Source organism: Diaporthe batatas (genome assembly GCF_019321695.1).
Source record: "Diaporthe batatas strain CRI 302-4 chromosome Unknown Contig00002, whole genome shotgun sequence".
Taxonomy (NCBI): Eukaryota; Fungi; Ascomycota; class Sordariomycetes; order Diaporthales; family Diaporthaceae; genus Diaporthe; species Diaporthe batatas.
The window spans coordinates 2,012,796-2,026,900 of NW_025408549.1; the positions used below are offsets into that span (position 1 = coordinate 2,012,796).

The 14,105-nt window shown below is 54.0% G+C and overlaps 2 protein-coding genes across 2 annotated transcripts; one reads left to right on the top strand and one right to left on the bottom strand.

The window, feature by feature from the left end:
- The first annotated feature begins 274 nt into the window (after positions 1–274).
- On the top strand, positions 275–4,504 carry KVR01_001467 (uncharacterized protein). Its single transcript, XM_044786969.1, has 2 exons — positions 275–2,248; positions 2,489–4,504. The coding sequence occupies exons 1-2, from the start codon at positions 1,084–1,086 to the stop codon at positions 3,925–3,927; spliced, it is 2,604 nt and encodes an 867-aa protein (XP_044649422.1). The 5' UTR covers positions 275–1,083; the 3' UTR covers positions 3,928–4,504.
- Positions 4,505–8,830: 4,326 nt separating this feature from the next.
- On the bottom strand, positions 8,831–13,594 carry KVR01_001183 (uncharacterized protein; the record flags this gene model as incomplete). Its single annotated transcript, XM_044781543.1, has 1 exon — positions 8,831–13,594. The coding sequence occupies one exon, from the start codon at positions 13,592–13,594 to the stop codon at positions 8,831–8,833; it is 4,764 nt and encodes a 1,587-aa protein (XP_044649138.1).
- Between the last annotated feature and the right edge of the window lie 511 nt (positions 13,595–14,105).

Genomic DNA, 14,105 nt, shown 5'->3' on the forward strand with positions numbered 1-14,105 from the left:
CACCTTCCGCGCCGTACCCTTGCCTGTACCTTCACCGTACCCTACCGTGGGCCCGCAGACCCGGCAGGGCAGAGAAACGGCTGGGCCCCTCCCCTGCAAGGCAAGAAGGTACTTTACGGATAGACTAGGCAGGCCTACCTGGAAGGGCTGGACGAGGCGTGTGTAGGTGCCATCGACATCATCTCTCTCTTCGCTCTCTCTCCGTCCATGCCCCATGCCCCCAGTCCTGCCAGTCCCCCCCCAGTCCCCCCAAATCCCACCCTGCCGTACAGTAGTCGCCTTCCTCGAAGGTACTTGTTGCTGCACTCACACTCACCTGGCTACTACATCTACCACCTCCTCCACCACCAAATCCCACCCCTTTTTTGACTTTTGCTCTACGCAAACACAAGAGACAACGACACACAAAGACTCCCGGGTGGAACTGGATGCCTTTGTCATCTGCTGCTGCACCGCGCTTCGCATCGCATCGCATAGCAGCCCAGCGTACCGAATCGTGCATCCATCCCTCCCTCTCCAACATTCCCCAAATCCGTCGACCACAGCAGCGGTAGCTCTGGATCTAGGCCCATAGGTGACCTCACCACCCGCCACCTCGCGGACACGACCACAACCACGGCCAACTCCTCCTCCTGCCAAAACCCACGGCCTGTCTGCCTGCCTGCCTGCCTGCCTGCCTGCAAAGTGGGCATTCTCCTCAAACGGCTTCTTTTTGCCCACCTTGAGGCGGCGTGGATATCTGGGTATCCAGACTGGACCCTCCTGCACCTCCCTCCCACCACTTCATTGGCCCAGAGCAGCAGTTGCTGTCGCAGGCAAACTGGGTACGGCTCGGTACGATCGACGCGAGACACGCTGGTCTACAACGAGGAATCAGGATCGGCCACGATACATGTGCCCCGGCCACTCACAGCTGCAGTCAATCATGATTGATCCGCCTCGACACATCACTACCTATCCAGCGAGTTGAGACATAACGACACTTTATCCCAGCCCGCATTCCTCACCTCTACCTGCCCTACCCTGTCCTTCGGGGCTCCCACGGATGCCATTTTGCACCCACCGACAACCACTGTCGTCAAGATGGACACGACAGCCACCAGCGCGGCCGATTCTGCGGGTGACAATTCGCATGTGCCACCTCGCTTCAACCGCGAGCCCTCGAGCGTTTCCACGGTGAAGGGCGAGACCACCACTTTGCCCTCTCAGCCAGCAACGCAGACATCGACTTCTAAACCCTCGCCGCTGGCCTCTCGTGAGACCTCTCCTGGCCGCCAGTCCATACGCCCGGCGGCTTCCAGGAATGCCTCTGCGGCTGGCAGCACGAGATCCCGCAAGAGCAGCTCGCAGGAAACCAGCCCACAAAGAACCCACTCGAAAACACGAGCCCCAAGTGCCTCGGCTACTGGCAAGATATCTTCTTCCACAACGCCGAGCCTGGGCCCGGTCAACACCGATGCGAACCCCCGTGTCAATGCTCCTCAAAGATCGCCCGTCACCGCCGAGCACTTGAAAGAAAGCCCACGCTGGCCGGTCTCTCCACGGCTTCGATCTCCACCCCCGACCGCCCTGCTGAATCGTCCTAATTTTCCTCCGCCACCACGCAAGGGTGAATTGGAAGCACCCGCGATTCAGGTCCAGCGCTCATCACCTCCACCGCCACCTCCACAGCAACAAGAATCGAGCCAAAGCGATCACGACGCTGACGAAGCCCATCTGCAGCCTGGTACGAGGACACCCGCGCGCGGTGCCAGCGGCAGCGGCAGCGGTAGTAACAGTCAGACGGCACTGGAGACGGTAGAAGAGGTTAGCCCCTTGGCATCGCCACAGGAAGCCGAGGGCGTGATGGAGAAGGCGGACGAACTCACCGCCTCGGAGGCTGGGTCACAAGCCGACAATCTTGAATTTGAAAAGTCTCAGGCACCCTCGACCACCAACGACAGCAGTAGTGATAGCGGAGGTGATAAGAGCGACAGGAGACATGCGGCCACCGGCTTGCCCCCGACCCTGAAGTCCCGACAATCCAGCGCGTCAACCAAGAAATCGAAGCCCTCGGAAGGATCTGTACAACACATGACCGTGGAAACTGAGACAGTGACCTCGATACCACAACACTCACTTGCCCCTGTGGCTGTCAAAGAGGGGACGAGTGGCACCCTGAGGGCAAAGCAAAGCTCGGAGACGATACGGCCCAAGAAAGAGAAGAAGCGGCCGAGTAGGAAACAGCCAAATATTGGAACTGGCACGGGTGAGACACCTTGTTCATCACTTTTTACTGTTTCTGTTCCTCGACTTCGCCATCATCAGTCCATGCGTTCAGTGTCCTCGGTGACGGATGCGCTGATTTCGCCGACAAAACCATGTGCCCAGAGCACATATGATGATGTGTTCGGATCCGAAGCCTCGAGCCCCCGCCGTTCTTCCATACCCTTGGCTCGCAACTACAATCTCAGCAACTTGAGCTCTAGGCTAACCAAATCTCGCGTAGCGTCGTCCAAGGCAGATATCTTCGAAGCAAAGATCGCCAGTGCTGTTGACGAGGCTGATTCCTCGGACTCTGAGGAGACCTTTGTTTACGATTCTAACCCCCCAGACACTAATGATCGGCCGAGGCGGTTCCACTCGAGAACTCCAAGTGCGACCTCAATGGTCAGCCAGGTTGACAGGAACGGTCTGCGCTCCATCACCAACATCATGGACAACGCCGTCTCTAATGCAGGGACCAAGAGGAACATGAAATTTGTCAACACTTTCAACAGCAGCGGGAACGAAAGTGCGATGGCAGAAGACGACGGCAAGGGCACGGTCCGTAGTGCTGCCGGCTCGGCCCGGGGCACAGGTCGCGTCCATCACCATCATCTAGGACGTTGGGGTCGCAACGGCACCAACGGTCATACGTCCTTGTTTGACAACGAGGCCCCTTTCCACATCAGTAACATGACAGCCCAAAGGTCCAAATTCTCCACCAACAGTAACAGCTCGCGCCAGCCGTCCGGGCCACCAAGCCCGAGATTCCTGAATTCTGGCCGGCTGGCATCCACTAGCAAAAGGGGTATCCACGCGGTTAGCTATGATCTCGACGACACTACCGGCACCGGAGCCGATGATGAGAGGACACCTCTGCTTCACGGATCAGTGCGTTCAGGCCGGTCGGCCAGAGCTCGTCGCGGCCAGCCCGTGTCGATGCGTTCACTCGAAGGTCAAACCTATCGCAGGAACCCTTCCGTGCTGAACAGGTTCGCCAGCTGCCTCGTGCTCACCGTCATGCTCCTACTTGTTGTGTCTGGAGCCATCGGCTTCATGTTCGCAACCTCCCAGCCTCTGACCGACGTTGAGCTCATTGCCATCAAGAGCGTTGTTGCCGCAGAGCAGGAACTGATCTTCGACATCGAAGTCAAGGCTCACAACCCTAACGTGGTCGTAGTCTCGATTGATCAGGCAGACATCGAGGTATTTGCAAAGTCGCCGCACGCGGGCGCCGACTCGGGCGGGTGGCACAGGCCAGATGATCACCAAGGCTCCGATTCAAGGTGGTACTCGAACAACGGCAAAGCGCACGCAGGGGAGGATTTCGACGGCCCAGTCAATGAAAAGGCTCCTAATATGAGACTGGGGACCATTGGTCAACTCGACAGCCCACTCTCATTTGAGGGATCTTTCTTCAACCACGGATACTCTGGTTCCACTGGTGAGGTCAGGCTGCGTGGGCCAGGTAATGGTACGGCTGGCGGTGTGGAGCGGTGGGAAAGAATTTTGCAAGACGAATTCGACCTTCTCGTCAAGGGTGTTCTCAAATACTCACTACCCCTCAGCCAGCACGTTAGAAGCGCTGCCATCTCAGGGCGTACCACGATCAAGCCGAATGCTGCGAATGACCCTACCGGGAACAGGACGGAACCCATTACGAAACCAAATAAACCGGAGTGACAAAGCAAGACGCAAGTGGGCGCGTCTGGGACAGGAGAAAGTGACGAATAATTGTACATCGTGGATTTGTCTCAGAACGCGGGCGAGCTGGCGGTCGGGCGGCAAAGAATCTCGGCATCACCGGACTCAGGACACCACTAACGTGGATTTGATTTTCTATGTCTCAAATACCCAACACCAGCCGAGGCACTTTCGGCAATCCTTTCATCTTGTTCTTTACTGTATTTTCAGCGTTGCATGGGACGGCATTGCATTTCAGTCTTGGGAATGATGGCGAGGCGTTTTGACATGGCCAAGCAGAAATGGTCAACAGAAAAGTTTTGCGGAGCAACTCATAGCCGAGCATAAAAGCTTTGAAGGGCATAACAGAAGCGACAGGGGGGCCAAAGAGCACTGGAACCATTACAATCTTACAACATTCAGAAGTCAAGGGACAAAACTGAGCGATGCAAATCGTGGGCATTGTTCTCCTTGTTTGTCTTATTAAGGGCCCGGACCATCGGAGGACGATGGAACAGTGTGAGATAGGCTGGATAGAAATGGCAAGGGAATAAAAGCCAGGTCTGGCTGCATCACATCTTGAGGAACTGCTGCATCCCCGTATCACGTTGTGTGTATTATTTTGGCCGAGTCTCGTGCTGTATGTGACTACCAACTGTGCGTTCGGGCCGCTGAATATTGTCATGGCGCTGCGTACGGCCAGACGATGGGGTTCATACTCAGCAATGCCTTCTATTTGCAACAGCGGCGCCTCCGCTCTGGCTGATGTCGACGCTATTGGCTTCAGCGACTCCCAGTCATAAATTTGGAACTCATTTTCTGCTATATGCATTAAAAGCGATGGATCAAGGGGATGCTGTGTCCAGATGTAGGATTTGCAGCCATGTTGCCGGCAGTCTGTGGGAGAAACGAGTTCCTTGCCGTCAGACATCGAGTGCAGACAAGCCTGATCGTTGGATACAATAAGAAGGCGTGTGAGGGCTTTGTTGAATAGGAACTGCTGGACTCCAGTGACGGATGCTCGGTGGGAAAAAAGTTGCTGTGCGTTCCACTCTTTCTTCGCGTTCTTCGACACCGCGTGAACCATGAGAAATCCGGCGGTGTCTGCACTGATGAGGAGTTTTAGTGGACCTGTGCTTCCTAGGGCGATATCTTTGACGCTTGCGATATGTGAGAAGAGAACCCCTGCTGGTAGTCCTGTGCGGGCGTCGTGAACTGAGATGGATTTGTCCAGTCTTCCTATGAAGACGGCTTGTCCATCCAGGTCACAAGCAATGGCACTGATCTGCCTGCTTGCTTCGTCGTTGTCCTCGATTACCTCGTCCTGGTCGCCCGATATGAGAGACGGTGAGCGCACGCTGTCGTAGCCCACGTCCCGACGGTATAGTGCCGCAGGATCCTAGATACGACAACTACGCCCCCCAGCACGTATCACAATGAAGCCCTCGCTATCGGCACTGAAGTTTAGCGCGGCGACCGTTCCATGCTCTGGGCGGATGCGATCTAGTCTGTGCAGAGTTTCGAAGTCGTACAATTCGATAGCACCGTCTTTACGGGCAGCGGCGAGAGTCCTCCCGTCTGGAGACGAGGAAAGATGCGAGAAACAAGCCGGTGTAACACGCGCTTGAATTGTGCCTTGCTCGACGTCAAAGAGAACAAGATCGGAGCATGAGAAGGAGACGGCCAGGAGCGGGCTCTCAGGGAGGTTGCTAAAAGCCATGGCGTATATGGATATACAGAGGTGCTGGTCGATTCCACCAGAGAGGCCATTGTGGTGGTCGAAAATTTGATAGGTTTCCAGATCGTAATTGTAGACCAGAACGTGCCTATTTCGATACCCCAAGGCGAGGAGGCCAAGGTCCTTGTTGAAAGCTGCCTTCTCTGCAGTAATGCCTGTATACCAAGTATAATGAGGCTCCTCCAGGATGTCGGTCCAGCTTGTTGAGCTCGCAGAGCGGTCAATAAGGTTCAACGCTAGAATTGTGTTATTCCCCAGAGCGGCGAGTAACGTCTGATCATCATCAACGAAGATCATGGCGAGGATACTCTTCCCAGAGGAAACTTCCCAGTCTTGTTCGCAATTTTCTGTGTTCCATAGACGTATGTGCCTTTTGCTGCCACTGGCGAGCAGCGGTTTAGATGTGGCGTATTCGAGGTACAGGACTGGCTGCTGGTGATCCAACACTGTCTCTTCAAGGCTGTCTGGTCATTGAAGATGGCGATTCTGCCGAGGGAGGTACCGACACAAAAGTTGTTGTCGGTAGTCGCAATTGAACTCAGACGGGCGCTCACGACGAACCACTCCTGAGGAAGCTTGATGTGGGGGCCTGAGAACGAGTGTGCAGAGACAGTTATCCCAAGTTCGGAGCGATAGCCCTGAGACAGTAAGATTTGCCCCCGTCCCTCGCGAAAAGTGCGCATGGGGAGCAATGTCCGGAGGGCAAAATGCCGGTATCATATGTAGTACCGACTCGGGGTGTACTAAAAGTTGTCGACCAAACTTGCTCACAAGTTTGACCAAGTCGATGGACCAGTCCTGAATGATGACTACCTCTTCCCCAAGCAACAAGTCTGTCCGGGACTTGCGCCTCAGGAAAACCTTGAGAACTTGTGCAAAACGTAGAATCGTGTCCAGCTTTTTCCTCTTGGACAGCTCCACGATCCAGGACAAAACGTTTGTCTTCAAAAAGGTAGCCAATGCCGACAGTATTTCAGCATCTAGTGCTGAGCTCCTGTTCACATGCTCATGCACAGCCTTACATGCATAATAGCTGGCAAATACTGAACGCTCCTGTACCACTGCAACCATCTTTCTTTTAGGTTTTGCCTTCATTTCCGGGCCATTGAGGTAGTCTAAGCACGCCATGGCAAGCATCTTATGACCGTGCTCTCTGTCAATTGTAAGCCCTACATCAAGTTCCGAGTCTATATCTTGGCGCAGGAGAAAGCCCCTTGCGCTCGCATGACGCATCCTGACCCGGCCAGACTTGTCGATGTACAGAAAATCGTTGCAGTACTTAGTAATGAGCATCTCCGTGTCTTGGACTTCATCCATTGCTAGACGTTCGATGATGTTATATATAACTACTTGAGTTCTGAGGTGGTCAAGGGCCGGATGGCAAGCGTGACCCATGTTGAAATGGTCGTTGATATGGTCCTCTCCATGTCAGACATTGCCCGCACTATTATAGCATAAAGCTGGCCCATCCCTGGGGGGGTTTCAACCTTCCTGCCCGACGTCCACTCGGAATTGTGAAGGCTAAAGTTCATAGTTGGTAGGGATACTCTGTTTCTGACATTTAACTGTTGCAAATCTTTGATCTGAACTGCTCGCCATGCGATTGGCCTTCTAATTCTCGCGGCTATCCCGCTCTGGCATCGGAGTCGAGTAATTGGCTTAATCGCCGTGGACATGAAAATGCTTAGTAACATCGACGGAGCAGATTGGACGACTTGGCAACCGTCGGAGCGGATGTTCCATCTTCCAACGAGGTAGGGTTAGTGACATCTCAATTCTGTCAAGCACGAAGAGCTGTCGCTGCTCAGAAGACCAGACTGTCTCCATTGAGCCCTGTGTCTCACTGGATGTGAAAATCATGAATGTTGATATGAAATTGAACAAGCCAAATTTCGTACTTGGCGACGTGCAAGCTTTTAGGAGAAGGCTTTTTTGATGAAGAATGGAGCTTTCAAACAGATTGGCACGAGTTTATGTAACGTTATTGACGAAGGGGCACCGATTACATATGTCTTTCGCAACCCATATTGATACTTTTCTCCGTCGGCATTACAGCGGGCTATGGAGGTCTTGGTCAGTTCACCTCTTCTTTCACTTTACCCTTTCATTATTGAACGGGCAGAACGTTATTCTGTACCAGAGTTAAAGTAGTGTGTTGACTACATATGAGCTCGAAAGACTACCGGGAGCCCCCTTGGGACACCCATTTTTGGTATTATATGTTTGAGCATATTGTGGAGTCCATCATGGAGTCCATCGTGTACCCAGAGCCTCGTCACCACCGTTTTGTGCTGTGACAACTACGCATTTGACCTCGCATATGCAGCGTGCCATGTTGGAAGACCCATTGCAACAGCACTTCGAACCAACATGCTGATTTCTCCATATTATATGCTGCGCCGCTTGCTTCCCCGCTTTACAGCACACATTTGCAGCTGCACTGAGTTCTGTTGGCCAAGTCGATTATTAGAGAATTATTCTTCCCCTCTGCTTACAGTCGTCAGATTCCAGTGCTCGCTCGATGGCCCATCATCATCCGAATCTTCTGTTCACCCATCACCATATACCTTGATAACTGCCAGAGACTGAAGACGCTCTAGGTTGTTGCAAATTTCTACTCACTAACTATGGCTTTAACTACACCAACTTCCCGTCTTGCCCACATCGCGAATTCTATCCTGAAGTCTGTCACAAAGCTAGAGGAGATGCTCTCTCATCATGGATACTCATCCCAAACGTTTAACAAAGATGCTGTAACACTACTGCTAAAGGATATATAAATATAGGTATAGGGTAGTTAGAATTAGGGGGTGGTTAGAATATAGGCTGAGTACGTTACTAGTGTGGTTTCGTTTTTAATCCCCATACATGTAAAATGTACGTGGCGCCTTCATACAGTGGTAAACGCTCAAGACGAGTACGTTACTAATAGGAGTTAACTTAAGGTTCATCTTTGAGACGGTGAAAGGATTAGTTGATTCTACACTAGCAGTGTTGGAGTTCATTTGGGCGAAAGAGGATTAAGACCACCCGTACTGCACATGGGCGCATCTGAGTTTGGGATGAAGAGCAATAGAGCAATCTTTGCTTTAACCATCATTACTGGGTACCTTTGCTAAGTTCCTAACACAACCAACACAGAAGTGAACTGCCCAATTAATTGGTCTACACGGCCGGTAAGTATCCCGCAGTCCTTAGACATTCCAAGTTAGCCAAAATATCTCTTCGTACTTCCAACTCCATATCAAAATCATCACCCGTGTCACTGTCTCGAGCCGGCAAGCCACCGCCAAGACCAACACCCTGCTTGACCAGATGTAGCACTGGGTAAAGAGGATGCTTCACATCTTCGGCCTCGACCGCCGCCTCGACGGAAGCGAGCCATCCGTCATGAGGAACTGCAGCCAGGGCATAGCCCGACTGGGACACCAGCTTCCAGAAAGCGCTTTCTCGCAGACCGTCCAAGATTGTGACGGTGACTCCCGTCGTGCCTTTCCCACCAACAGCCTGAAGTGAGCTTGAGCGGCCGTCTGAAAAGAGACAGGCCAAAGTCTTTCGGGCGACGGCTGCGGAGCTGGCGAGGTACATCCAGCCGTCTGTCGCCTGGCTGTCGTACATGCCCAGCCTCACATTGGTGCTCACCAGCCGCCAGAGGACATCGTCAGTGTGCGCAACTGCGTGGGATCCACCTCCCATGATGTAGCCCGGCATCACAACACGGGCACTGGCATCCTGGAGTCCGTCATGCAGGGATGCCCACTTATAGACGAGGAGGTCCGAGAGGAATTTTGTCTGGGTGTAGCCCAGTGTGCCGGTGGCAGAGAGCGCGAGGGCGAGCTTGAGACCCTCCGTCTCCCAGGTCGGGGTGGGTAAAGAAGAGGTGGGCTCTCGGCCTCCAGATATCTGAATGAAGCGCGGCTTGACTCCGTTTCGTTTGAGTGAGTGTGTGCAAGCATTAAGCAGGGAAAAGGTGGAAGAGACATTGACGGCTTTCAACTGGTGGTAGTTCTGGGACCAGTTGACAACTGCGCCGACGTGTATTACGGCGTCAATCAAGTCGAATGGTGAGTCTTCCCCACGAAGACGCTCCCATTGGTCGTTGCTGAGCCCCAAGCCCGGCTCACATAGATCTCCCAGCCAGACTTCAATCTTGGGAACATATGGGGCTAGGCACCATCCCATTCGCTCGGCCACTGCAGCCAGCCTGTGGCCAGCCTTTTCCAGACTATCCGCCCGGATGAGGACGATCACGTTGGAGATCTCTGGGCGCTGGACGAGCTGGTGCAGGATTTCAATACCAAGATACCCTGCTGCCCCCGTCATGAAAACGGTGGAGACGTTCTCGCTCAGCTTTAATGGCACATGCTTACTTCGTGTCGTGCGAGAACTGTCGTCGAGACCGGCTGCGAGCTGACGGTACTCGTCCACCAAGTCCACCCCTGGTGGCGGGACGTCTTCACGCACGTCGGAACAGGTCCTCAAGTGCTCCACATATCCTGCTAAGTCACGAATGCTCATCTCACCACCCGATATTCGTGCCATCGCCGGAGTGATCTTGTACCTCTTTGCGAGCAACCGCATGAGCTGGACGGTCTTGATTGAGTCAAGTCCGGCCCTGGAGGGGATGATGTCGTGGTAGGGCTCACATCCTCCAAATCCACCATGTCCACTTCCAGACGCGATCAGCTTGTCGACTATCTCTGCTATCTCAATTGCCACGGTTTCCTCAGGTTGGATGATGGAGCTTTTCAAGTCGGCCGTGTTCAACATGGTGTTCCAAGCGCTCAGCCAGCTCTCCTGGAGCTGTTGCAGGACAAAGCCTTTGACCGCCAGCCGCGACACCTTGGCCGACGGCAACATGGGCAGCGAGTAGGTGGGCACCCAGACCTCAGGATGCATGTAGGGCGGTATCAGCGAGCTGATGTGGTTGCGCACGGCCAGTAGCTGGAGGGCGACTGAGGAGTCGGGTTCCGGATCTGGGAGGTCACTGAGGTTTCCCGCGCCGTCGGGATCCCCAAAAGCCACCACTGCTGTAATCTTGCCCGCCACTGGACCTGAGGATGGGACGATGACGACGGCTTTGTGCCCAAGCGATGAGACCGCGTGTTCGACCTCACCGAGGTCAACCCTCATGCCCCGGACTTTGATTTGTGAGTCCTTCCTGCCAAAGCACTCGATACTGCCGTCCGGGTTGTATCTGGCTAGATCGCCGGTCTTGTATGCGATGAACTTTGCTCCGCTACTCCTCCATCCCTGTGGGAGCCATACCGGATCCTCTATGAAAGACGCCCTAGTCTTCTCGGGATCATCGAGGTACCCGTCTGCAACGATAGGTCCCTGGATGAACAATTCTCCCTTCGTGCCCAGGGGTGCCAAGGCTGTCCCAGAGTCGTCGACGATCCAGGTATTGCACGCCGACCCGTAGCCAATGTTGCCGGCGCTTGAAGCCGTGTTCAAGGTGCGGGAAAAGGTACAGAAACAGGTCTCGGTTGGGCCGTACCCGTTCACCAAGCTGGTCCTCGGCGCCCAGAACTCCACGTCGCTGGCCGTCAACGGCTCCCCGGTCAAACAGAGCTTGCCGATGGGTATCGGGTTCTTCTCAAAGTCGGCCTGAAGTAGCTTGGCCACGGTTGGCGTGAGCACCAAGACGTTGCAACGCAGCTTCCGGACGGCGGAATGGAGGTCCTGGAGCCGATCTTGGGCGGACGGGATGCAGATGCAGCCTCCGGAGAGTAGAGTTGCAAATATTTCCAGACACGAGACGTCGAATGACAGAGATGCGAATTGGAGGACACGTGAGCGTCGCGTGAGGGAGAGTATCCTGGCATAGGCAGTGTTGCCCGTAGAAGAGGCGCGGTGGGACATGCAGACACCCTTGGGGACTCCGGTGCTTCCTGACGTGAAGTAAGTATACGCGAGACTGGATGGTGATACTTTTGGGAGAACGATGTCTGCTCTCGATTTGTATGATGCCGAGATGTTTGAGAGTGATAAAGCAGTCAACTCCAGTATCTCAACCCCAGATGCTTGGCTCCATGTAGACTCCATACGAGCAGCCACGCTCTCGGAGCAGATCATCATCTTTGCGTCGACTTGCTTCAAAATCGCAGCCATTCTCTCCCGCGGCGCACTGGGGTCGATGGGCACATAACATGCACCTGCGCGTAACACTGCAATGATGGCCACAACTGCCAGCCAGGAATTCTCGAGGGCGATGGGGACCATGGACTTTTGCCCGAGGTCTCTCTCATGCAGGAACATTGCAAGATTTCGAGAGTATTCGTCAAGCTGGTTATAAGTGACACTCCCCGCTTCAGAAAAGATCGCCTCCGCGTCACCCGCGGCTCTCGCCTGCGCCTCAATCAAGTCGTGGAGACACTCTTCCACAGGCTCAGTCGACGTGGCATTCCACCTCCGGATCTGCTCTGATTGCTCGTCTCCTGACAGTCGAATTTTTCCGAGTGGTAAGGCTTGTATGTCGTCACGCACCAGTTGTTGCAACGCAGTCGTGAATTGGCCGACGACCCAGCTGATCTCCGTATCCGTCTTGAGACTTGGATCATACTGTAGGTTGATGGACAATCCCGCGTCGGAGGGGGTGCAGATCAGGCACATCCCAATATTGTGCTGGATGGCGCTGCTTCTGGAATCATCGAATACTAGACCTGTCGGCCGCAGGATCGCGTCAAACATGTCACCGTGTGCATCCTCCCGGCTGGAAGCTGGCTGCACTACCATGATCGAATTGACTCTGCCCGTGTCCCTACCACAGATGCTGAGGATTTCTTGAAAGCCCAGCCAACCGTACTCCGCGCAGCCGTTCGCCTTCCTCTGCACGTACTGGAGAAACTCCCCAACGCCCATTTCGCGGTCCACTCGTATCTTGACAGGCACGGTGTTCATAGTCGGTCCGGTGATGTCCTCGATGCCGGCGACGGGACATCGCCGGCCGTTGAGGGTGGCGCCGAATATAATGCTCGAGCTTTGTGTGTGCTTCCATAAAACCATGGCCCATGCGGCCCACAGATAGGTTGAACGCAGAACTGCGGAAGATGGCAATGCAGATAAGAGCTTTTGCCCCCGGAAGTGGTGACTTGAAGTGCAAGGCCAAGGTATTGGGACAGATCTAGACAGGACTGCACTGGTCATCGGTGTATATCCGCTGCCGTTGCCAGGTATTTGTGGAAATCGAACGCATTCCTCGTCCCCTTCCAAGACCTCGCTCCTCCAGAATGCAGCTGCAGCGTCGAAGTTGGCCTTTCTGGTGTTGACCAAGTACTTGATGAAGTTCTTATAACTCGGTCTGTGGCTGCTGATGCAAGACAACTGCCCCAAAATGGTGCTGTCTGAGCTCGACTTCCATGCCTCGACGAAATCGGCCAAAACCAAGGGCAAGGACCATCCATCGTATAACACGTGGCTGATAGTCCAGACGAAATGCTTCCCTTCCTCCAATACTGACAGCCTCATCAGAGGCCGCCCATAATCCATATCGAGATGGTCCCCATGCTGCAGGAATTCATCCAGGGTGACGCCATCGACGTAGTCATAGGTTGGCAGTTCCCTTGGAATAACCAAGTAGTCTTTGCCACTCGGCCCCCGCGCAAGACGAGCCCTTAAGAGCTCGTTCCTCTCCACGGTCGAGTCCCACGCTCGACCTAATCTCTCCAAGTCCTGGTCACTTGCAAGACTGGAAATGGCGAACGCCAGTTGTGCGACGTACAGCAGCCTCTCTGGTGGCGATGAGAGGAATGCCGCGAACATGGAAGATTGCAAGGGAGAAGACGGGTACGCATCTGTTATGGACTCAACCGGAATATCACAGGCCTGCGCCAGAGATGACAGCAAAGGGGAGTGTGCCGAGCTGAGCAGTCTCTGCGAACGAGACGGCGCAGCCGTGTAGCTAGCGGTTGCTGCGACTGGAGCCATTGTGTTGACAGTATGCTGTGAACAATCAGTGTCGATTTTAGTAGGAGAAAAAGATGAATCGACTTCTATCAGCGACCCGTCGAATTGGGCACCTCGGCGGGTGCGCTACACTTCGTGTTCAGTTCATGCAGAAGTGTCTTGTAAGTTAGCATACTAGTAGGTCTTGATGTATGCGTTTGGCTAAGTGAGCATAATTGGTAAGTTTTTCTTGTCCCACAGAGCACGTAATAGGACTTGAAAGGTGATCTCTTCAATCTGTTTACACTTCATAATCAAGCAATCCTTGCCTCATGTCGCTGGCAATGTGAGATTGCGGCGATTAGTCACCTCGGACTCCAGCCGGACTAGGCTCATCCACCTCACATCAGCATCATTCTAGCCGTAGATGCCCCCTCAGTTCTCATCACACTCGCAATCAGTGCGCTTAGACTTGCCTTTTCCTTTTGCTGGAAGATTCCGCGGTTAACATGATTCAGGGATGTCCGGACGCCCGAGCCACACAAACATCACT